The sequence below is a fragment of the Oncorhynchus nerka genome, linkage group LG11, assembly GCF_034236695.1.
Source record: "Oncorhynchus nerka isolate Pitt River linkage group LG11, Oner_Uvic_2.0, whole genome shotgun sequence".
NCBI classification, from domain to species: domain Eukaryota; kingdom Metazoa; phylum Chordata; class Actinopteri; order Salmoniformes; family Salmonidae; genus Oncorhynchus; species Oncorhynchus nerka.
This window is the reverse complement of record NC_088406.1, coordinates 43,400,156-43,425,979: the sequence shown is the minus strand read 5'-3', so window position 1 is coordinate 43,425,979 and position 25,824 is coordinate 43,400,156. Positions and strand designations below refer to the sequence as shown.

The window sequence follows — 25,824 nt, the reverse complement described above, 5'->3', positions numbered from 1 at the left end:
GACAAGTCAGTTAAGAACACATTCTTATTTTCAATGACGGCCTAGGAGCGGTGGGTTAACTGCCTTGTTCAGGGGTAGAACGACAGATTTTTACCTTGTCAGCTCGGGGATTCAATCTTGCAACCTTACGGTTAACTAGTCCAACGCTCTAACCACCTGCCTCACGAGGAACCTGCCTGCTACGCGAACGCAGTAAGAAGCCAAGGTAAGTTGCTAGCTAGCATTAAACTTAATCAATCATAATCACTAGTTATAACTACACATGGTTGATGATATTACTAGTTTACCTAGCTTGTCCTGCGTTGCATATAATCGATGCGGTGCGCATTTGCGAAAAAAGGACTGTCGTTGCTCCAAGTGTACCTAACTATAAACATCAATGCCTTTCTTAAAATCAATACACAGAAGTATATATTTTTAAACCTGCATATTTAGCTAAAAGAAATCCAGGTTAGCAGGCAATATTAACCAGGTGAAATTGTGTCACTTCTCTTGCGTTCATTGCACGTAGAATCAGAGTATATGCAACAGTTTGGGCCACCTGGCTCTTTGCGAACTAATTTGCCAGATTTGTACATAATAATGACATAACATTGAAGGTTGTGCAATGCAACAGGAATATTTAGACTGATGGATGCCACCCGTTAGATAAAATATGGAACGGTTCCGTATTTCACTGAAAGAATCAACTTTTTTTTTTCTTCGAGATGATAGTTTCCGGATTCGACCATATTAATGACCTAAGGCTCGTATTTCTGTGTTATGTTATAATTAAGTCTATGATTTGATAGAGCAGTTTGAGCGATGGTAGGCACCAGCAGGCTCGTAAGCATTCATTCAAACAGCACTTTAGTGCGTTTTGCCAGCAGCTCTTCACAAAGCTTCAAGCATTGCGCTGTTTATGACTTCAAACCAATCAACTCCCAAGATTAGGCTGGTGTAACCAATGTGAAATGGCTAGCTAGTTAGCGGGGTGCACGCTAATAGCATTTCAAACGTCACTCGCTCTGAGACTTGTTGTTCCCCTTGTTCTGCATGGGTAACGCCGCTTCGAGGGTGGCTGTTGTCGATGTGTTCCTGGTTCGAGCCCAGGTAGGAGCGAGGAGAGGGAAGGAAGCTATACTGTTACACTGGCAATACTAAAGTGCCTATAAGAACATCCAATAGTCAAAGGTATATGAAATACAAATCGTATAGAGAGAAATAGTCCTATAATTCCGATAACTACAACCTAAAACTTCTTACCTGGGAATATTGAAGACTCCTGTTAAAAGGAACCACCAGCTTTCATATGTTCTCATGTTCTGAGCAAAGAACTTAAACATTAGCTTTCTTACATGGCATATATTGCACTTTTACTTTCTTCTCCAACACTTTGTTTTTGCATTATTTAAACCAAATTGAACATGTTTGATTATTTATTTGAGGCTAAACTGATTTTATTGATGTATTATATTAAGTGTTCATTCAGTAGTTGTAATGGTCATTCTTACAAATAAATCGGTATCGGCTTTTTTTGGTCCTCCAATAAATCGGTATCGGCCGTTTTTTGTTCCTCCAATAAGTCAGTATCGGCGTTGAAAAATCATAATCGGTCGACCTCTAGTTTAAACACTGTTTCGCATGCTTGTAGGCCTGTTGTAAGGCAGATCCTCACCAGACATCACCGGTAACAACGTCGTCTATGGGCACAAACCCACCGTCGCTGGACCAGACAGGACTGGCAAAAAGTGCTCTTCACTGACAAGTCGCCGTTTTGTCTCACCAGGGGTGATGATCGGATTCGCATTTATTGTCAAAGGAATGAGCGTTACACCGAGGCCTGTACTCTGGAGCTGGATCTATTTGGAGGTGGAGGGTCCGTCATGGTCTGGGGCAGTGTGTCACAGCATCATCGGACTGAGCTTGTTGTCATTGCAGGCAGTCTCAACGCTGGGCATTACAGGGAAGACATCCTCCTCCCTCATGTGGTACCCTTCCTGCAGGCTCATCCTGACATGACCCTCCAGCATGACAATGCCACCAGCCATACTGCTCGTTCTGTGCGTGATATCCTGCAAGACAGGAATGTCAGTGTTCTGCCATGGCCAGCGACGAGCCCAATCTCAATCCCATTGAGCACGTCTCGGACCTGTTGGATTGGAGGGTAAGGGCTAGGGCCATTCCCCACAGAAATTTCCAGGAACCTTCAGGTGCCTTGGTGGAAGAGTGGGGTAACATCTCACAGCAAGAACAGGCTAATCTGGTGCAGTCCATAAGGAGGAGATGTACTGCAGTACTTAATGCAGCTGGTGGCCACACCAGATACTGACTGTTACTTTTGATATTGACCTCCCCCTTTGTTCAGGGACACATTATTAAATTTCTGTTCATCACATGTCTGTGGAACTTGTTCAGTTTATGTCTCAGTTGTTGAATCTTATGTTCATACAAATATTTACATGTTAAGTTTGCTGAAAATAAATGCAGTTGACAATGAGGACGTTTCTTTTTCTGTCGAGTTTATACAATAAAACAATTGTAACAAAAAAGAGAATACTTGTACACTACAAGTACAAGTAGCCTACTTGTTCTGAATATTCAAGAAAGCAATCCTCAGCAAACTGGCCCAGTGTGGGCTTCACTTGTCCAGTTATTTGCGGTGGTAGTGGCCTACCTCCAGTTCTGAGAGGGTTAAACAAACAAGGCTGAGCAAATGCAAAAGGACACACACACACACACACACACACACACACACACACATCACAACCCCATCAGCCATCTGCAAGGTAAACATCTGATTCCTCACACACACTCCCAGAAAGCCTTCCATACCTTCCAAGAATAATCATTTGACTTCAGGGTTGTCATATTTCAAATCAGGAGACATTATTTTAACTTCTGTGTAAAGAGCCACATTATTTCCCCTTTAGTGATAGGCCTATTAGATCTTGGCCTCCATCTGAGAGGAAAAGGCAGCCCCCCCTATGCACCTCCACCTCTTCTCGGAGCCTTTAAAATCAGGGATGGGCAACACATTTTGCAATGGGGCGGAGAGAAACGTATGCAGTTTAAGTGTATTTCCTGCAATTCTACACATTTTGTCATGTTAATATGATATTCGAGTGAGAATGACAAACAAAATCAATTACCCCCCCTCAACCTGGTCTATTATTCAACCATGATTACAACAAGATTAGATAGATTGCTTTAGTCTAGCCAGATAATTTACCAATGTCAGCTGACATGGCTAACTGAGTGGCTAACTGAGTGACTGACTGACATAACGCGAAAAACTGCAGATGCACATCCAAATTTCCAAATTGCAGCTTGTGTATCCTACTATTCTAACTCTCATCAGTAAATTGAGACCCCAAAAAATGTGTGCTCTAGATATATATATATATATATATAGATCACACATCTGTGGGCCTACAAAAGATAGGCGGGCCGGCAGGTGCCCATCCCTGCTTTAAATGAATAGCCGTGTCACATGTAGCATGTTCTCCGATAAAGAACAGTGACATGGAGGTCTGAAGTGGAGTGGTTGCGGGGAGTGTCACAAAAGGACAGGCCCGGTTGAATAATCTCACTTCCCCCAGATGTCCTGAGTCCTCTCTGGGAGGGGAAGCAGAGGATGATAAATCATCACAGGTCCACTTCCCTGGTGGTTCACTGGGAGCACAGGAAGTGTGTTGGTTTCACATGAAGGAAGAACTTGCTGACCATGGAAGTCAGAGGAATAGCCTAGGTATAGTACACTACACGGTCATGCTTGGTTGGAGTAAAGTACCCACCAGAAGCTATTGTGTGATTTTTTGGACACCTTGTTCATTTGGACATGTAGATTACAGAAACAATGATCAAAACTGTGTGTGTATATATTACACACACACAGTTTTGATTATAGAAACAATCTGCATATACATATTACACAAACAAGGGGCGCAACAGTCATGACGAGAGCAGACAAAATAGCCTACGTTTGTGTCTTTTTCTCTCAGCCTCATTACGAATGGCATATCCCAGCTCAAGGTGACAAAGATGGGCGTTGTATTGACAAGATCGATTCATTAAGTCACAGCTGTGCCTTCTGAAGAGGAAGGAGAGAAGAATGCAGAGCTGGCCAACGGCTCTCAACACACACTGCTCCCTGGTTTAAATTCCACTCCAGCCGTGTCTCTGTGCTTAGCTTGTAGGCCTGCAGAGGACGAACCACAAACCATGCTCAAATCTACTAGCCATGCCTTCAATCAATAAAACATACATGCAGGGTTGATATGGACACTGGTGCTACTGGTAGAACTCCTGTTGTTACATAATCAAGCACAAGACAAGAGATGTGTGTGTGTGTGTGTGTGTCATCACGGAGCCATATATATCTGACCAAAGTCTCCTGTGGTTTCCTCTGTGTTTACTGACGATTTGACCACAGGCAAGCTAATGTTTGCCCTTTTCAAGTGTCACCATTTTTTGTCTGTGAGAATCCACTGCAGGATGGATGAGACACTTATTGAAAACCGCTTAGGAGGAGACTGGACGAAGGACAATATCTCATATCTAGATTCCACTTGGATATAAATACTGCAAATACAGTCTACAGCATCTTCTATACTGAACAAAAATATAAACAACAATTTCACTGAGTTACAGTTCATATAAGGAAATTAGTCAATTGAAATAAATAAGGGCCCTAATCTATGGTTTTCCCCTGACTGGGAATACAGATATGCATCTGTTGGTCACAGATATATATATATGGCGTGGATCAGAAAACCAGTCAGTATCTGGTGTGCCTTATGCAGAGCAACATCTCCTTAGCATAGAGTTAATCAGGCTGTTGATTGTGGCCTGTGGAATGTTGTCCCATTCGTTTTCAATGGCTGTGCGAAGTTGCTGGATATTGGCGGGAACACGCTGTCGTACACGTCAATCCAGAGCACATCAGACCATGGAAGAACTGGGACATTTTCATCTTCCAGGAAGTGTATACAGATCCTTGTGACATGGGGCTGTGCATTATCATGCTGAAACATAAGGTGATGGCGGCAGATGAATGGCACGACAATGGACCTCAGGATATTGCCACGGTATCTTTGTGCATTCAAATTGCCATCGATAAAACGCAATTGTGTTCGTAATTTATACCTGCCCATACCATAATCCCACCGCCACCATGGGGCGCTCTGTTCATAACGTTGACATCAGCAAACCGCTTGCCCACACAACGCCATACACGTAGTCTGAGGTTGAGAGGCCGGTTAGACGTACTGTCAGATTCTCTAAAACGATGTTGGAGGCAGCTTATGGAAGAGAAATTAACATTCAATTCCCTGGCAACAACTCTGGAGGACATTCCTGCAGTCAACATGACAATTGTGTTGTGTGACAAAACTGCACATTTTAGAGTGACCTTTTGTCCCCAGCACAAGGTTCACCTGTGTAATGATCATGCTGTTTAATCAGCTTCTTGATATGCCACACCTGTCAGGTGGATGGATTATCTTGGCAAAGGAGAAATGCTCACTAACAGGGATGTAAACAAATTTGTACATATGGAACATTTCTGGGATCTTTATTTTCAGCTCATGAAACAGGGGACCAATACTTTACATGCTGCATTTATATTTTTGTTTAGTGTAAAATAGCACTTGTATCTACCCTTACATTTCACTCAAAACCCCACACCAATTTTCCCCTAAAAAATGTTTTTATAAAAAGTTTCTGAAAACCAAGGAACGCTGAAAGGCTCCCAGCACTTGTGCAAGCAGTTCCCACACAGGAACGACCCAATTAGTCCACAGCGTGACTGTCATTCATCTGAAAGAGAGCGTCAGCTGCCCAGGACTCCTGGCAAGCCAATGGGACTGGAAGTTGGAGCGGCTCGCTGGCATCGACAGGCCTATTAACTCATCTCATCGCAGTATGGGCAGCCGATGAAGTGAGATGATGACTGAAATCAAATTAAATTAGGAAGTGTGAAACAGCCTGGTGGTGAGTGTGTTGGGGGAGATTAGACAGAGGATGAGGCTTGCCTCACAGACAGACTAGTCTGGACTGGGCACACCTACGTCGTGCACAGACACCTCTGGAGGCCTCTCCTGTCGCCTGGCTGTGTGGCAGAGGCACTGTCAAGAAACAAACGTTAACGGCCTACGCATTCGTTGATCTTAAAGGATAGGCGTGAGCAATATGGTTTAAACTCCACCCAGCCTATCAGAAGGCAAGGTGAAGGAATTACCATACTGTTTAAACCTATCAGATCCTTTGAGATCTACAGGGGTGGATTGGGATTCAGCATGAGCCTGTGTTGTCTAGTACTGCGCAGGACCCAGCCAGTGCCTTCAAAACAGCCCATTTAATAATGCAGCGATCTCACATTGAGGAGTTATTTGTCCAAGGAAAACATTTGAATAATGGCTTTGAATGCTTCACATGAACATGACTAATGGCCCATCCCATGGCACAATGGGGAATTTCTCCTGCAGACATATCGGTACTAGGACACTACATGATTATGACGACAGCGCATCATTTTTTATCACTGCTCTAGGAAACTTGTGGAAGAGCAGAATAAACTTAATGATGGTCCAAAAACATCTGTATTTAGAGATGGCACCCTCTATTCCTGTGCAACAACAATTATGATCAATTGAATCAATCAATTAACACAATCAATCTAATCAAAATAATAGTATAAATAAATAAGCCTGGGTTCTAACGAGTTTTGGGAGATGCCATCATTACATTAGAATTTATATTTAACTAGGCAAGTCAGTTAAGAACACATTTTTATTTACAATGACGGCCTACCCCCGGCCAAACCCTAATCCGGTGAACGCTGGGCCAATCGTGCGCCATCCTATGGAAGAAGCTACATGGAAGAAGAGTGATTTTCCTGTGGTGATAAGTGTTTTAGATGCTCTGCTGTACACCCAGTGCTGAAACCACACCAAAACACAAGCAGGGGCCAAGCAGCACACACTATTCCCTGTTCTCACAATAGTGCTTTTATCTGGCCACATCTCTTCCTAGATTCCTTGCATTCCTTTTTCTGGAGAAAATAATGAGTAAAAACACATTTAAAAAAAATATGTTTTTAAATCAGGATCTCACCGATTTTTCACAGCCAACCTTGTGACGTTCATATGATCGAACGGTACGATGAACTCACCGATTATGGGGTGGGACCGGTGGGGGAAACAAGGGGAGATTTTGTGTTATCTTATACCGTGCATTCGGAAAGTATTCAGACTCCTTGACTTTTTCCACATTGTTATGTTACAGCCTTATTCTAAAATTGATGAAATTGTTTATTTCCCATCAATCTACGCACAATACCCCATAATGACAAATTAAAAACAGGTTTCATTTTTTTTGCAAATGTATAACAAAGTTCAGACCCTTTACTCAGTACTTTGTTGAAGCACCTTTGGCAGCGATTACAAGCTTGAGTCTTCTTGGGTATGACACTACAAGCTTGGCACAACTGTATTTGGGGAGTTTCTCCCATTCTTCTCTGCAGATCCTCTCAAGCGCTGTCAGGTTGGATGGGGAACATCACCACACAGATATTTTCAGGTCTCTCCAGAGATGTTTGGTCGGGTTCATGTCCGGGACCTGCTGGGCCACTCAAGGTCATTCAGAGACTTATCCCAAAGCCACTCCTGTGTTGTCTTGGTTGTGTGCTTAGGGTCGTTGTCCTGTTGGAAGGTGAACCTTCGCCCCAGTCTGAGGTCCTGAGTGCTCTGGAGCAGGTTTTCATCAAGAATCTCTCTGTACTTTGCTCCGTTCATCTTTCACTCGATCCTGACTAGTCTCCCAGTCCCTGCTGCTGAAAAACATCCCCACAGCATGATGCTGCTACCACCATGCTTCACCGTAGGAATGGTGCCAGGTCTCCTCCACATTGAACTCTTTGGCCTGAATACCAAGTGTCAATCTTGATTTCATCAGACCAGATAATCTTTTTTCTCATGGTCTAAGAGTCCTTTAGGTGCCTTTTGGCAAACTCCAAACAGGCTGTTATGTGCCTTTTAAATGAGGAGTGGCTTTCGTCTGGAGACTCTGCCATAAAGGCCTGATTGGTGGAGTGCTGCAGAGATGATTGTTCTTCTGGAAGGCTTTCCCATATCCACAGAGGAACTCTGGAGCTCTGTCAGAGTGACCAACATGTTCTTGGTCACCTCCGTCACCAAGGCCCTTCTCCCCCGATTGCTCAGTTTGGGGGGCGGCCAGCTCTAGGAAAAGTATTGGTGGTTCCAAACTTCTTCCAGTTAAGAATGATGGAGGCCACTCTGTTCTTGGGGACCTTCAATGCTGCAGAAATATCTTGATATTTGTGCCTCGACACAGTCCTGTCAATTTCAGAATAAAGCTGTAACGTAACAAAATATGGAAAAATAGAAGGGGGCTGAATACTTTTTGAATGCACTGTATGAGGAGAGTCAGGCACCGTGGACAGGAGGTGCACTGCTGCGCTGGTACTGCCAAGACTTGCCCACCACCTCAAGAGGAAAGGGTAAGCAGCAGAGAATGAAAACAGGAAACATGGATCGCCATCTGTACACGGAGGTGCTGTGGTGGGGAGAGGGTCAGTAGGTCTGGGGTGTGGTAGAGAGACGGGGGGGGGGGCTCATCCAGGCTTCCTGTCTTGGCACACTTTTTCCTGCCCATATCCTTTCTGCCGAAAAATGCACCCAGCTCCTCCCTTCTTCCTCCACCTCGGGCCTAGTACCCGGTGCCAACCCAAACAGACCTCACAGCTCCAGTTCCAGCTCCCCTCTTATAATGTTTCCTTCGCCAGCCTCTTCCAAGTGGCCCCAAAAGGTCAATTTTCCCCCCCTACCCAAAGACAGACAGAGACACACATTTGTAGCTGTTTGACACTAATAATGCTCTCCTGTTGACAACGATAGCTTTAAATGGATATTTTGAACTAAAAATACTACTTGCCACTTCCTGAAAAGTTACTCACTTCACATTACGTCATACTACACAGACTGTGTGAAAACAGTCATCCAACTATGCACTTTAAAAATACACATTTTTAGGAAGCAAATGTGAAAACCTACATACAGTTGAAGTCGGAAGTTTACATACACTTAGGTTGGAGTCATTAAAACTCGTTTTTCAACCACTTAAATTATTTAAGGCAATTCTACTAAATACTAATTGAGTGAATGTAAACCACTCTCCACTATTAGTCTGACAGTTCACATTCCTTAAAATAAAGTGGTGTTCTTAACTCACCTAAGACAGGCAATTTTGTTACTAGGATTAAATGTCAGGAATTGTGAAAAACTGAGTTTAAATGTATTTGACTAAGGTGTATGTAAACTTCCAACTTCAACTGTATTACTAATGTCCCTCAAAAGCAACAAGCTGCAAAAGCCATAGAGCGTAAAAGTGAGTGGGTTTAGGTTATACTATTTCTACAGGTGTGAACTCCGCCCCTTTTAAAACATCAGCACACTAAAAAGGGCCCTCTGTTTTACAAATTTGCTCATATCTCTGACGTCGATATCCGCTCCCATGGAACACTCACTCTACACCTCTAAAAGCCTGGCATGGTGGGGAAAGGAAAAACAAGACAATCCCTCCAGCATGGCCACTCTTCCTGTCTATGTGAACAGAGAGGCAACATGGATTAGACCAGGGTTGTGTTCATTAGGGCAGCATTAGCATAGCAAAATGTTTCACAAAGAAAATGTGTTCTTCTTGGACAAGTTTAGGTAGTCCCTCCCCGTTTAAGTCAAGAGTTTTTCCCTGGTCAGGTCATGTGCTCAGAAAAAAACACAACACCTTACTCATGACCAAAGTATGACAAAATACTGTGAATATAAAGCTGTCCAGAATCAAACTGGTAGGCCTAAATATTTTTCCACTGAATAGGTATATGCTACTGTATTGTCCATCTACTTCTCATTGTCTCATGTCTATTAAGACTCCATTATCACTTCAAAACCTCCAGCATTGAGCTAGTCAAAGTCTATGACCTCACCGACAGCAGGCTTTTGTTCCTGGGGGGATTGGGCTAGAAGACAGAACAGCAGGTGGTTGAAGAGAAATACTGGCCAGAGTGTGGACCCTGGAGTCCAAAGGCCATGGCTAGCATAATAAAACCTAAACCCCATGCTACGTTGACATACAAGCCTCCTTTGTCGAGACAGTTTTGTGCAACGTCCTGTGAGGAAGGCCTCCTATCTGCTTTGTGTAACTAGTGTAACTAACTTCCTGAAGAAGTGCTGACGTCATAAAAGCACTGTAAAAGGGCAAGCACATCTGCAGCTGAATTAATTTGTGGTTTCTCTACGCACATTCACACTAATGAACCTTGATAAAGATGCTATGACACTGTAGAAATGTAATACAGTCTTACAAGACTAGGTTTTAGTTCACCTTAACAACAATAGTAGGACCTATAACCAAGATGTAAACGACAAGGCTGTTCTCTGGGCCCTTTGAGAACGATCTGATATCCGTTTTTGATTCTTGCATCTGCCAAGAGTGTTGATGTTTTCATACCGTTGTCTCTCAGGTCATGACATAAATGACCAAAGCAGAGGCATCTGAGCTAAGAGAACACTGACAGGCAGGTGGCAGGCAGGCTTTCATCTTCCTCTGGCTGAGAGAGAGAGAGGAATTCATCTCGGAGAGCAGCCTTGAGGCTTCGTCTGTTTGATCCAGAGGAGTGAACAGCGCTCCAATAACATATAACATGACTTTGAGCAACCGGTGTTGCTTCCAAGAACAACTGAGGAGCTTTTTCCCCATCACAACCAGTGTCTGTCACAAACAAACTTGTGTGTCCTCAACAGCTACATCCATGCCAATGAGCTTTCAGGAAGGAGCACAAATCCCCTGGAGATGCTTTTCGTATCGGCCCCCTTCCCCCACTCCTCTATACAGAGCCAGAGTAGCCTACACTGTGTTGGCACTGAAAGGGCAGTTTTGGTGCTTTGGCCCTGCTAGTACACCTGCTCCGGAACTCACATCAAGTCCTGCCAGTGTTGAACTGACCCTGAGGGGATTTCCCTATTCACAAATTACTAATCAATGTTCTCCACCAGCTGTTGAAGACCATTCATGATCAATCATTCACAACAGCATGCATAGCCTCTATCACGATAACCCATGATATTTGCAATAACACTCTTGCTGTAATAAAAATGTGATGGTTGTGTATCAATAAGAGTGATTATTAGACCGGACTAATCATGTATGATTCGTACCGCTGTATCTTATGTCCCTGGCGATTCGTATTTTTAAAATTTGTTTATGTTAATGATTGTGCAATCCAACCTATTACTAGATAAGTTGCTGTGTCCAGTAGCCGTCTAGAACGTATTTAGCCGACCATGACACACATTGCAAAGCAGCTGGGCTACCATAAATGTATGTCTGACATCGCTATCGTCCAAGAAAACAACACTACAGTCAGATAGCTCGTTGACATTCTAGTCACCGTGAAAAACGTACGCGTGCTTACGTTATCTAATGACTATAGAGAACCGGCTACTGTGGGGGGAAAAAATGGGGAAACGTCCGATCAGTCCAGGGAAATTCGTTAGCAAACTATAGCCCAATATACTAGTTATAGCCTACACTAAAAACATGCATCTGACTGGAGTCTGGACTATCCTGTAACAAACCATATCCTACACGGCCAACTTAAAAAACACCACCTCGATATAGTTTAATGATCATCAACGAATTTAGAGCGAACATGAACATATGCAGTATCTTACATTTCCTAAAGAAACTATCCTGGTAACAAATGAGTTCGCTCTCACCATAAACATGCATATCTGTTGCGCCTTTAACGCAATAATGCTAAATGGCAAAAAAAAACAAATCGATATCTGGAAACCTACCATTTTACTAAGATCCATAGTCTCAGAAAAATGCAGGGTGGCTGTGAGATCAAAGACGAAGCGGGTCGCTGGAAAAACTTCCGACACAATAGTCTACAACTGGGAAAGGAGAAATCTAGAAACGCTTATGAGGGAAAGGGTGTTGGAGTGGGCCCGTTAACTCAACATGTGTCCCGATTTGGTATCAAATTCTCTCCTTCCGTGTCCATTCTACTCTCCCCGGCCTTACTTGCTCAGTTGACGGTGGGGGCTCCCAGACACAGCATCCGACTGTCGATAAGCGGAACCTAACCGTCTATAAAACGACACACGGGAACGTGTACGGTATGCTGAACCTCTGTATTTCCCGCATGTTTCATACCATTTTAGATTGCAGTATTTAAAACGACATGACAGTGTCTAAGCATCGAGTATTTAATATCTGTCCGGGGCTTTTGTGTTAACAACAGCGTGCTCTCACTGAGACAATAGGTGTAGACCGGGGATGGCACAAACCCCCGCCCAAACTAACCTCGTTCCTCAACCACGTAACAAATTATACAATCCCGAATCAAAAAAACGAACTATCAAATAATTTATGAGAAGGCGAGACACCAGAGCAGCGCGGCTCGGACACACTACAAATAATCATGATGGTAAACAATGTAACTTTCCATCACCAGTATAATAAATCATCAGTGATTGGGTGACTGCTTACATGTGGCCATAACATTACTCTCTGATGTATGTCTATGGGCCATATTGAAATATGATGTGCTTTACGAAAAGTGTACCCTACAGTAGCATTATTAAAGTAAGTCACTGTCAATATCAAAGATATGCTGTGACTCTACTGCAAAAAGGAGCCGTTTTCAGTCTTCAGCTATGCTGAGGCAATGTGGCTATGAACGTTAGCCGACTGGGTAATTTTAGGTAAATAGTGCCCCCCGCTGGTTACTTTATATCAGAATAATGAAATGATTGCACTGTCTGGAACCTTCACAAAAGAAATCGAACAGCTCAGATCATTTCAGATAGCTATTCAAACGAGTAGGCTCCTTAAATTATAGAAAAAGAACAAACAAGTCAATATTAGCCCAAGCATATCATTCTTTAGTAATAACCTCAGCAATGTGGTACCGAACACCAAATATTTTTTGGGAATTGTTTGCACATCATGCATGAAAAGCACATGAACAAATAAAGTTACTATTATTATTATTATAACTACTAGGGCCAACTGAGGAGCATAGTCCACGGTAATCAATATTTGACCCATTCTCCTGCTGGCAGACTGGCCGCTCCACACAAACAGTCACTCTTCAGACAAAGCCTGCTCTTCACCACAGTCTCTTCACTTCCTGGTACTGTGTGGGTGGACCCACCGAGCACTGCTTTATGGAGAGGCTGCAATTCTCACATACACTACGCCTTTGAGTATCATGTTTACATTGTAGTCAGTTATATAATATGGATTGTTTACAAAACTTGAGTTTCTCTTTTCATCTGAGTCCCCATACATTGATTCCGCCTTTTTGATGGTGGTGCCGAGAACACACACACACACACCAAGTTTCAAGGGTGAAAGTCCCCTCTGTCTCAATTATGTGGGTGTAACGGATGTGAAATAGCTAGCTAGTTAGCCGTGGTGCGCGCTAAATAGCGTTTCAATCATGACGTCACTTGCTCTGAGACCTTGAAGTAGTGGTTCCCCTTGCTCTGCAAGGGCCGCGGCTTTTGTTGAGCGATGAGTAACGATGCTTCGTGGATGACTGTTGTTGATATGTGCAGAGTGTCCCTGGTTCGCGCCCGGGTATGGGCGAGGGGACGGTCTAAAGTTATACTGTTACACGGGCAAAGTTCATATAATGACCTTGAACATAGCTGAGACAAAAAAGTTCCAGACCAAAAATCAACTTACTGGTAGGTCACGCTGGCATTTCATTGCGGAGTAGGCCAGGTTGCCAGACTCAGGGCATACTGCTACTGTGTGTGAGAACAGTATCCACTAAGCAATACTAGTTTTACTCAATAATATTATCAAATCCGATAGAAATTAGATCTAAAAATCACAAGTATTATTGCAATAATGAACTCAATAATACAAATGTAGGTCCTTGTGAGGATGTAACCAAAGCATCCAATGTCCAATTAACTTTTTTTAATTTGTAAAATATCTAATCTACTCCAAATTAAATGCCAGAGTTAATGCCATTGTGATCTCATCTCGGCACTTTGTTCCAATGGCTGACCTGCCACTCATGTCCAGGACTTTTTCAAATTTACAGCCGGTGCAATGAGGCCACAGCCCAGTGCCTGCTGGTTTTGCTGCCTCTGTGGTTTTAGTGGGCCCGGGCCACTTTCGCTCTCCCTGTGCGTGTGTGTATGTAACTACCTCTCTCTGGTTATAATGACAGGGTACAAGCACAGGGTGGGTGTAACTTACAAAGGCAGGGAGAGAAAAAGGAAGACCAAGAGTATTTGTAACAGACAGAGAGATTAGAGTCCACCCTGCTGTGCTGCTCATGCCCAAGGGACATTCCACAGCTGCCAGGGCACCACAGTGCCCCACTAAAGGGGGCAAAGGCATTCTCTTAGTCAAACCAAGGTACATGATCTAAGAACTAAACTGTTAACATTGTCCAAAAGTGTCAGAATGACTCTTACTCTCAAAAAGCAGAGACCCACCATCTCAGATAGTTTTGAAATTGTTTCTGTTAGAAACATAAGATTATCATTCCTGCAACATCATTTAGTTTCATTTATTAAATTAAGCATAATTTAGAAATTAAGCTAATTAATTGCACCAAAATTGGCTAATTAAATGTATAGGGTTCATATAATATTCAATAAATATAGTACCTAACATAGTACTGATTTGGACTAAACGGTTTTCTAACGATGAGTAAGACATGAGGAATCCAAAGAAATTGTCACCCACGGACACCCCACCCCAATAACAAGTATATAGCATCAGTTTTCCATGTCTGACAAGCAGTACGGAACTGCAGCTCAGAGTATTGTTTCTTCATTCCCAGTGAATTTGGTGATGTTTTTTCCCCTGTTCAGTTGAAAGTCATTGAAGTTGTTAGGTTTATGTCCCAGCCTACATCCTGATATTACCAGGATCTGGCCACTAGATGGTGCTGTTCCAGGTGATTACTCTTATTTTATAGGCGGTTTTTGACAATTTCTTTGGATTCTTCATTGAATATTATATGAATGCTACACATTAAAATGGCCAATTTGGGTGCAATCAATTAGCTTAACTTCTCAGAGATCTAATTATATATTATATTTCAACCAAATAATGTTGCAGGAATGCTAATCTTATCTGTTTCTAACAGAAACAATTTAAGATGGCGGGTGTTATGGCTTGCTGAAATGACATGGAACGACCCATACCGAATACCCAGAGGCAGCCTGCCTTGTAGAGCTCTGGGATGCAGCAGACAGGCAGGAACGATCTGGATCTAAATGTAAGGCCTTAATTATGTAAGCCACACTGCTGTGTGGTGGAGTCGATCTCATGATGTATCCCACAATAGAAAGCCCAGTCTGGGAGGCCCATGAGAGGTTCTAAAGTGGGGTGCCGGGCTGAACGGAAGTAGCCTTCCCACAGACGCAGCCATGTTTCTCTCATTTCAGACGACTATCCAGACAGACACTCTGTCATTGTAGCAGGCAGTACTTAGCTATGGTTTCTGACCACAACAGTGGTGTTCATCACCATGGTGCATTCCAGGGAAGATGGATGGAAAAACATCAACATGTAGTCTAGGCCTACCAGCCTATTTCAGGAATAAATAGAAACTAATTAAACCAAGACTCTTTTATTGTTTCAAGACAAAGTCAGGCCTGTCTTTCCAGACGAGAAAGAGGTGGATAGCAGCTCTCCCCTGGATGTTAAATGGTTAGTTAAAGTGGTACGGTTTTCAAATGGAGGTGGACTGCTGAAACGACTAAAATAGTTTCTCAAGATGGTCACTGAGCTCATTTTTCAACAACTGTGCCATTATGTTTCATGACCGATGAGAAACTCTTACGTAGCAGCACAACTGTGACTCCAAAGAGAGGCCTTCATAAACAAGCACACCATAGATTAATTCCATCCACAAACAGAGAGAGCATTACTAATTTCAGGTCTCTAAACATGTCCTTATATGTATGCTGTATGTGTTACCTGGCCCTGGGCGAGGTATTTTTATAACTCTGCAGACAAAATGGAGCGAGGACTCAGAGTCTGAACACACCCTTGTTGTTTACCCGACTCTCAGGCTTTAAGCCTTGCCGACATAGTAGCCTTGGGACCCATAACTTCACCCATACCACTATCAGTCTGCTCTAGAGACCTGTTCTGTGTCAATGCATTTCTATACACCATAAAAAGACTCCATGTTTCCAACTCCTACGGTCATTTGTGTAACCGCACAAACAGATCTGGGACCAGGCTAGATTGTATTAGAGTGCTTGTGCCTGAACAGAGGAGCTGGAAAGAGGTCTTAGAGCAGAGCCAAACTGGTGGTTTTGGGACAGTGGTGAAAGCCAGCAGATTCAGGCAGATCTGAGCTAAAACAGATCAGATTAACTCGGGATGATCCCTGTATTAAAGCACAAACAAGATTTCACTGATTCCTCCCTGCACCACAGAACAGCTTTACGGACTGCTGACAAAAATCTACCATAACAAAAACAACTGCCATAACCAGATTAGGAATCATATCCAATTTGAGCAATTTTGAGAGGAATGGGGTGTGATTGATTTTAGGTGAAAGCCTAAACTTGTCTATGCCACAGTCACAGCACACTACGACTACAAGAGACAGCAAACCTCTGCTCTCTGGATCAATCTTCAGTCCCGTAAATGAGTGCTCAAAAGCTTACTGATTCATTTAGCAGTGGTCGTAGTAGAAGATGGGAAAAGCAGGTTGCAGCAACCGCTGAAAAATATATAATCCGGCAGAGCATGGTCATTTAGAGGCTTGATTCACCTGACCTACTTTTGACTGGTCTGGGAAGAGGGGGGAGAGACCGCCAAGCAGGAAGTGTCTTGTCCACACAGCTCAGTAGCTTGCTTGAAAAACGAGCATGCGTTTTTTCTGGACTTCAGCTCTTGAGTAACAGCCTGTCAGCTACATGGGATGGATAATTCATAGAACATCCAAACCATTAAAAAAAAGGGCAATCTGCAGTTGCTACATCCATTTTTGAATTTATAAATGACCATATGTACCCATTGATTCTAGAAGAATAGAACTTAGAAATGCCCCATGAGCTTAATTCAACTGTCCTACCCCATCAAAACCTAGAATAAGCTTGTTTCACTACAATCTTTGTAAACAAACACTATATAGCCTCAAAATATGATTTAAACTAAAACATTTGATATCATGGATGATCAGTCCTTGCATCCATAGTTCTGTCTATGAATTCTCCAGCCCCATCCCTCAGTTTGTTTTTACAAACACTTTGTTAGAACTGCGGATTTCCCCTTTAAACCGCATCAACAAACAGTGCTGCTCAATTCCACCATTTATTCCTTCCTTTCCCACAATTTATTTCCCTGTATCAAAGCAAAAATGATAGTCCTACCCAGCTCTCTCTCACACACCCCGCCCAGTATGTAGGCTGATTGCACTTTCCAGAACCCATCACAATATCCCAGGTCAATAGTTCTAGTGCTGTGCCCAGGAGTCACTAATAGGCTTTTACTGCAGTTCGATACATGGTAGTGGTATTTATAGATAGTCCAGGCAGACACACACAGCATTTTTGCATACCTCTCTGAATAGTCCAGTTAGACACACAGAATTTAGCCGCTCTCGTCACAGTTGTGGGCGTCACCTCTCCTGAGATATGGTAAACCAGACCTGTTCTTATCAGGCAGATTTCCTCAAAAGGACTACATTTGTGCTCATAGGACTAACCCATTTCAACAGATTTTGATATTGCACTGAAAACCCAACACTGACGTCATGTCTCTATAATCTTTGCAATGTCAATTTTATGTGATGGCATATTTTCTGTCTGCTCCTACGGGTGCTAGGCTATTTGAGGCATAGCCATCAAAAACTCATATTAGATATGTTACCCCCTGCTAAGAATGAGGAGGGATGATGTTGGCTTGCTGTTGTGTGGTGGTACTACAGTACTGCATTGTACTACAAACATCGTAAACAATGCATTTCTGTAAACACTCGCTGATTTAGGTCAAATTGGCGCGCATGGGTCATGAGCAATGTTCACAAAAAATTCCATGGAAATTCGAATGTGCGAGGCAGCACCAATCAGTCAAGCAGATGAATCATGACATGTCTGCAAGTTCTCACGCTGAAAGGATCATTGCCAATTTCACGCAACGGACGGTTCGAACTCGAAGCTATACCAGAACTATTATAATATCTTCACATTTCTTAGTCCCTTCTAATTCTGTAAACGAAATCCCGAATTCCCACTAAACAAGTGTTTTACCTGACCGCGTTCAAAGTTCTCCTTTTCAAGTTCGAAACTGTTGGCACCACCGGTCCGACGAATCAGCGCTTTGTGAATTGGGTTCGGTACTTGCTGCATGGAACTCTTCACTCGGTCCATTGTGTCTCTTTAGAATTTCCACTGAAAAATAATATTTCTACAAAGTCATCGTCAAATTATTAATGAAAATTGACAATAATAGTCCATGCAGTCGACCAATTCAGGAGATCATTTCGCCTGGCCACTGCGTCTCCCTCTGTAGGCGATGTCATGTTTTTAATCTGGGTTCGTAACCAAGTAGAGGGTGGGATTTTACTAGTTGCGAAGTGGTCAATACCAGTTGGATGCGTTCATGTGCTTTGAATTTGTTGACAAACGCAGATTTGCTTATGCCCAACAATCTGTGTAGACCATAAACTAAAAGTACAGCTATCATGCTTGTAAACAAATGATAGTGTTCAGAAAATAAATAAATACATGTTTTAATAATGCAGTGTTTTGCATTTAACTACCAAAATGCTGTTATCAAGATCATTTTCTTAGTAGGTGGTCAGTTGTCAGTTTGTGCGAGAAATGGGAGCTCATGATGATAGAGTTTCCCACTAGTAATTACCAAGTGGATTTTTCCCAGTCCTATGTGGTAAATTCCGACTCCGCACTTGATTTTGAAAACAGCGTTAAACCTGATGTACAGTGGGGTTGCTGGTTGTACTAAACTGATTTTAAAATATAATCTCCATGCTCTCATGTTGTTACCCTTTCTCCCTACGCAGTCTAAATCAGTTTTTTTGCGACGGTGTTGCACTGTTTTGACACTGATGAACCATAGAGTTGCCCAGAACATAGAGATACATAGAACTCATTTTTTGTATCTGTGCTATTATGTTTTAACCTTTATTTAACTAGGCAAGTCAGTTAAAAACAAATTCTTATTTTACAATGACAGGCTACCCCGGCCAAACTCTCCCCTAACGCGGACGACGCGTCTGTGACTGCGCCATTGAGGCATCTCTATTTTGAAGGAGTAGTTCTTCTTCACGATTGGCTGATCCTTTCTGATGACCTGATTGGACATGACTCCAGCAGGGTCAGCCAATGAAGTTGGAAGTCCAACCTGGACTCAGAGGTCAACATAACATAGTACATGTAAATCCGGGACACACTAATTAGTATGATATGTTAGGTTTCATATGGTAATGTAGGTATTAATTTCTGATTGTCCATCATTCATGTCGTATGATATGTTACGAATTCCAATTCGTATGATATGTTACGAATTGTAATTTGTACAGTATGTTACAAATTTGGTAAAGGTATGATATGTTACAAATTCCAATTGGTTGTGGCTAAAATTAGCTAAATTAGGGGTTATGGTTAGGTTAAGGTTAGGATTAGATAACATGCTAAGTAGTTGCAAAGTAGATAAAAAGTAGTAAATAGTTGAAAAGTTCCTAATAATCTAAAAAAGCGAAAGTTGTCCGCGATGACAATCGAACACGGAACCTTTGGGTTCTTAGAAGTTCACTAGACCTTTGCCTTATACATTTCATACTGATTTGAGTATCCTGGATTATAACTTAATATGTTACTTCTAGTCTATGAGACCAGGCTGGAAAGTCCCACCCAGTTAGTTGACTACATTTAAAATGGTGGAAGCCCTCAATGGTGCTGACCATGCTAATATGGTATTTTGGCCACGCCTTTTGGCCACTAGATGCCTCTATCATTCTCTACGGCCCAGATGCACTGGCTGGAATTCCGTTGTTGTTGAGCTGACCCCAATTAGTTGACTGGTCGATTTTTTGGGGTCGTTAGGCTGTTGGTCGACCAAGATTGTTTTAGTCGGGCAGTAACAAATATATATTTGCAGCCATCTCAGTGAACTAATCCGTTGCGGAGGCCAAGACTAAATGCCAATTTATGCTTGATTTGAAAATGTGGTCGTATGCTCCATATGGAGGGTGTGAGGCAATTGTGGAGCCTTCAGAGGCACGCAGAGGCCAAATCGAGCTCTGTAAGGCATCACCATGGGCCTCCCAAATGTTGTAACAATGAGGAGGGCACCACCCTCTTTTTGAAAGATGCTGACCAGATTCCTAGAGCAGTCGATGTGATAAATATGTTGTGTTTCTTGGCCCAAGCAAGTCACTTCTTATTATCGGTGTCCTTTAGTAGTGTTTTCTTTGCAGCAATTCGACCATGAAGGCCTGATTCAAGCAGTCTTCTCTGAACTGTTGATGTTGAGATGTATCTGTTACTTGAACTCTGTGAAGCATTTATTTGGGCTGCAAATTCTGAGGTTGGTAACTCTAATGAACTTATACTCTGCAGCAGAGGTAACTCGGTCTTCCTTTCCTGTGTCGGTCTTCATGAGAGCCAGTGTCATCATAGCGCTTGATGGTTTTTGCGACTGCACTTGAAGAAACTTGAAGCTAAGTAGTAACATTAACATGATGCCTTCTAATTGCAGTCACTGTACTCATAATATACAGGAGAACGATCGCCTTACGGCGAGGATAGCTGTGCTAAAAGCCCAGCTTCAGATGCAATCGTTAGGCAAGGGTAATTTCAGTGTAGGAAAGGATGAAACAGTGTCTCTGCCACCAGTAAGTACAGATAGTAGTAAAAATCCCCTTGCACAGTCCCCGCAGCCAGACAACTTTCTCATGGCTTCTGGAGTGAAATGCTGTAGGAATGCTCAACCGGTGTCGCTCATTCAGCCAACAGAAACTTTCAACCGGTTCTCCCCATTAAGCATTAAGTAGCGAGTCGGAGTCAGAGGCTGAGCCTTCTCTGGTCTCTACTCCTACCGTTACGGGGTCTGAGACGCCGAAACCTCCCACTATTAGCTCTGACAAATTGAAAACCCTAGTCATTGAAGACTCCATTACCCGCAGTATTAGACTTAAAACGAATCATCCAGCGATCATACACTGTTTACCAGGGGGCAGGGCTACTGACGTTAAGGCTAATCTGAAGATGGTGCTGGCTAAAGCTAAAACTGGCGAGTGTAGAGAGTATAGGGATATTGTTATCCACGTCGGCACCAACGATGTTAGGATGAAACAGTCAGAGGTCACCAAGCGCAACATAGCTTCAGCGTGTAAATCAGTTGGAAAGATGTGTGGGCATTGAGTAATTGTCTCTGGCTCCCTCCCAGTTAGGGGGAGTGATGAGCTCTACAGCAGAGTCTCACAACTCAATCGCTGGTTGAAAACTTTTTTCTGGCCCTCCCAAAAGATAGAATTTGTAGATAATTGTCCCTCTTTCTAGGACTCACCCACAAACAGGACCAAGCCTGGTAGATGCAGCACTTCCCAGGAGTCACGTGTATCCTCTGTCACAGGAGGAGACGGCGGCTATGGAAACATATGTCTCCGAATCTCTGGGGCAGGGATACATTCGGCCTTCCACTTCACCTTCCTCCTCAAGTTTATTTTTTGTGAAGAAGAAGGATGGAGGTTTACGCCCGTGTATTGACTATCGAGGTATAAATCAGATCACAGTGAAGTACAGTTACCCGCTGCCTCTTATAGCCAGTGCAATCGAGTCAATGCACGGGGCGCGCTTCTTCACAAAATTGGATCTCAGAAGCGCTTACAATCTGGTGGGTATCCGGGAGGGGGATGAGTGGAAGATGGCATTTAGTACCACCTCTGGGCACTATAACTACCTTGTCATGTCGTACAGGTTGATGAATGCTCCATCAGTCTTCCAATCCTTTGTAGACGTGATTTTCCGGGACCTACAAGGGCAGGGTGTAGTGGTGTATATCGACGACATTCTGATATACTCCGCCACACGCGCCGAGCATGTGTCCCTGGTGCGCAAGGTGCTTGGTTGGCTGTTAGAGCATGACCTGTAAGTGAAGGCTGATAAATGTCTGTTCTTTCAACAGTCTGTCTCCTTCCTAGGGTACCGCCTTTCCACGTCAGGGGTGGAAATGGAAAGTGACCGCATTTCAGCCGTGGGTAATTGGCCGACTCCAACCACGGTAAAGGAGGTGCAGTTCTTAGGGTTTGCCAACTACTACCAGAGTTTTATCCAGGGCTTTGGTCAGGTAGCAGCTCCCATTACCTCGCTGCTTAAGGGGGGACCGGTGCGACTGCAGTGGTCGGCTGGGGCGGACAGGGCTTTTGGTCACCTGAAGGCTCTGTTTACCCAGGCTCCCGTGCTGGCTCATCCCGATCCCTCCTTGGCATTTATAGTGTCAAGGAGGGTAGTAAGTTTTAAGTTCCTCGGCGTACACATCACGGACAAACTGAATTGGTCCACCCACACAGACAGCGTCGTGAAGAAGGCGCAGCAGCGCCTCTTCAACCTCAGGAGGCTGAAGAAATCCATCTTGTTACCAAAAGCACTCACAAACTTCTACAGATGCAAAATCGAGGGCATCCTGTCAGGCTATATCACCGCCTGGTACGGTAACTGCTCTGCCCACAACCGTAAGGCTCTCCAGAGGGTAGTGAGGTCTGCACAACGCATCACCGGGGGCAAACTACCTGCCCTCCAGGACACCTACACCACCCGATGTCACAGGAAGGCCATAAAGATCATCAAGGACAACAACCATCCGAGCCACTGCCTGTTCACCCCGCTATCATCCAGAAGGCGAGGTCGGTACAGGTGCATCAAAGCAGGGACGAGAGACTGAAAAACAGCTTCTATCTCAATGCCATCAGACTGTTAAACAGCCACCACTAACATTGAGTGGCTACTGCCAACACACTAACTCAACTCCAGCCACTTTAATAATGGGAATTGATGGAAATTGATGTAAAATATATCACTAGCCACTTTAAACAATGCTACTTAATAGAATGTTTACATACCCTACATTACTCATCTCATATGCATATGTATATACTGTACTCTATATCATCTACTGCATCTTTATGTAATTCATGTATCACTAGCCGCTTTAAACTATGCCACTTTGTTTACATACCCTACATTACTCATCTCATATGTATATACTGTACTCAATACCATCTACTGCATCTTGCCTATGCCGTTCTGTACCATCACTCATTCATATATCTTTATGTACATATTCTTTATCCCTTTACACTTGTGTGTATAAGGTAGTAGTTTTGGAATTGTTAGGTTAGATTACTCGTTGGTTATTACTGCATTGTCGGAACTAGAAGCACAAGCATTTCGCTACACTCGCATTAACATCTGCTAACCATGTGTATGTGACAAATACATTTGATTTGATTTGATAGTGGAGGTGGACGCGTCCGAGGCTGGGATAGGTGCTGTGCTGTCTCAGCGCTCGGGTACGCCACCCAAACTCCACCCCTGTGCTTTCTTTTCAAAGAAGCTCTGCGGAGCGTAACTATGATGTGGGGGACCGGGAGCTACTGGCTGTCGTAAAGGCTCTGAAATCGTGGAGGCATTGGCTGGTACAGAGCCCACTCCTACCCAGTGTCCAGCTGGGCGGCTGTACGTTCCGTCTGCTGTCCGCAACCATTTTCTCTATTGGGTCCACACGTCCCCCTCCTCTGGTCACCCTGGCATCGGTAGGACGGTGCGCTGTCTTAGTGGGAAGTACTGGTGGCCCACTTTAGCTAAGGACGTGAGGGTTTATGTTTCCTCCTACTCGGTGTGCGCCCAGTGCAAGGCATCTAGACACCTGCCCCGAGGGAAATTACAACCCCTACCCATTCCACAATGGCCGTGGTCACACCTATCGGTGGATTTCTTGACGGATCTTCCTTCGTCACAAGGAAACACCACGATCCTGGTCATTGTGGATCGGTTTTCTAAGTCCTGCCGTCCCCTAACTTTGCCCGGTCTCCCTACGGCTCTACAGACTGAGGAGGCCCTGTTCACCCACGTCTCCCGGCTCTACAGACTGAGGAGGCCCTGTTCACCCACGTCTTCCGGCACTACGGGGTGCCTAAGGATATAGTTTCTGATCGGGGTCCCCAGGGTCTGGAGGGTCTGGGGATCTCGGTCAGCCTCACATCAGGTTTTCACCCCGAGAGTAACGGGCAGGTGGAGAGAGTTAACCAGGATGTGGGTAGATTTCTGCGGTCATATTGCCAGGACCGGCCGGGGGAGTGGGCGGCTTTCATCCCCTGGGCAGAGATGGCCCATGACTTCCACTCCTTCACTAACCTATCTCCTTTTCAGTGTGTACTAGGTTATCAGTCGGTCCTGGCACCGTGGCATCAGAGCCAGATCGAGGCACCTGCGGTGGATGAATGGTTTCGGCGCTCGGAGGAGACATGGGACGCTGCCCATGTGCACCTGCAACGGGCCATCAGGCAGCAGAAGGCGAGCGCCGACCGCCACCGCAGTGAGGCGTCGGTGTACGCACCGGGGATGGGTCTGGCTCTCGACCCGAAACCTGCCCCTTCGCCTGCTCTGCCGGAAGCTGGGTCCGTGGTTTGTGGGGGCATTTAAAGTCCTGAGGAGACTGAACAAGGTTTGTTATAGGTTACAGCTCCCCCTGATTACCGTATTAACCCCTCATTTCATGTGTCTCTCTTCAGGCCGGTGGAGGCTGGTCCGCTCCAGGAGTCTGATGTGAGGGAGGTTTCTCCGCCCCCCTCTGGACATTGAGGGGGCCCGGTGTATAATGTTCGAGCCATCATGGACTCAAGGTGTCGGGCAAGGGGCCTTCAGTACCTCGTGGAGTGGGAGGGGTACGGTCCAGAGGAAAGATGCTGGGTGCCGGTGGAGGACATCCAGGACCCTTCGTTACTGTGGGAATTTCACAGTCTCCACCCGGATCGTCCTGCGCCTCGTCCTCCGGGTCGGCCCCGAGGCCGGTGTCGGCGCACTGCTGGAGCCGCGCGTCAAGGGGGGTACTGTCACGACTTGTGGAAGTTGGTGCCTCTCCTTGTTCGGGCGGCATTCAACAGTCGATGTCACCAGTTTTCTAGCTGCCACCGATCTACGTTTCATTGTCCATTTGTTTTGTTTTTATTGTACACACCTAGTTTCCATTACATTATTATTTATTCCCTATTTAACTCTCTGGTTCCCACATGGTTTTGTGCGTGTTTGTTCGTTGATAAGTGTTCGCTATTTCTGTGAGCTGGTATATTTTCCCTGCGTGGAATTATTTTGTTGTTTATTCGAGTAAAATACGTTTTTTACTCTGTTCTGTGTCCTGCGCCTGACTCCGTCCTACCTGCTGCACATTGACACTTGACAGAAATAGGGTGCAGGCCTGGCAGCAGGCTGTTAACCAGCCTGCCAGCTTAGTGGAGTCTGTCTCTAGCACAGTCAGTGTAGTCAGCTCAGCTATCCCCATTGAGACCGTGTCTGTGCCTCGACCTAGGTTGGGCAAAACTAAACATGGCGGTGTTCGCCTTAGCAATCTCACTGGAATAAAGACCTCCTCCATTCCATCCATTATTGAAAGAGATTGTGATACCCCACATCTCAAAATAGGGCTACTTAATGTTAGATCCCTCACTTCCAAGGCAGTTATAGTCAATGAACTAATCACTGATCACAATCTTGATGAGATTGGCCTGACTGAAACATGGCTTAAGCCTGA

General features: G+C 44.2%; 2 protein-coding genes across 6 annotated transcripts in view; one reads left to right on the top strand and one right to left on the bottom strand.

The window, feature by feature from the left end:
• LOC115136911 (huntingtin-interacting protein 1-like) overlaps positions 1-18,563 on the bottom strand; it is a 45,260-nt gene extending 26,697 nt beyond the window's left edge. For 2 of the 3 annotated variants that reach the window (XM_065024551.1, XM_029672821.2), the window contains exon 1: positions 18,306-18,563. In XM_065024551.1, coding sequence (XP_064880623.1) covers positions 18,306-18,425 — 120 coding nt within the window. In that variant the 5' untranslated portion in view covers positions 18,426-18,563. Of the gene's footprint in view, positions 1-11,855; positions 11,939-18,305 lie in introns of those variants that run through there. The other variant, XM_065024552.1, reaches the window with a different exon arrangement.
• On the top strand, positions 12,101-25,118 carry LOC135573979 (uncharacterized). 3 transcript variants are annotated; one of them, XM_065024556.1, is made up of 2 exons: positions 20,835-24,694; positions 24,809-25,118. In XM_065024556.1, the coding sequence occupies exons 1-2, from the start codon at positions 24,402-24,404 to the stop codon at positions 24,876-24,878; spliced, it is 363 nt and encodes a 120-aa protein (XP_064880628.1). In that variant the 5' UTR covers positions 20,835-24,401; the 3' UTR covers positions 24,879-25,118. The 3 variants fall into 2 exon arrangements, 1 of the variants encoding a protein (XP_064880628.1); XR_010465072.1 differs by lacking the exon at positions 20,835-24,694 and adding an exon at positions 12,101-12,179.
• Positions 25,119-25,824: the final 706 nt, after the last annotated feature.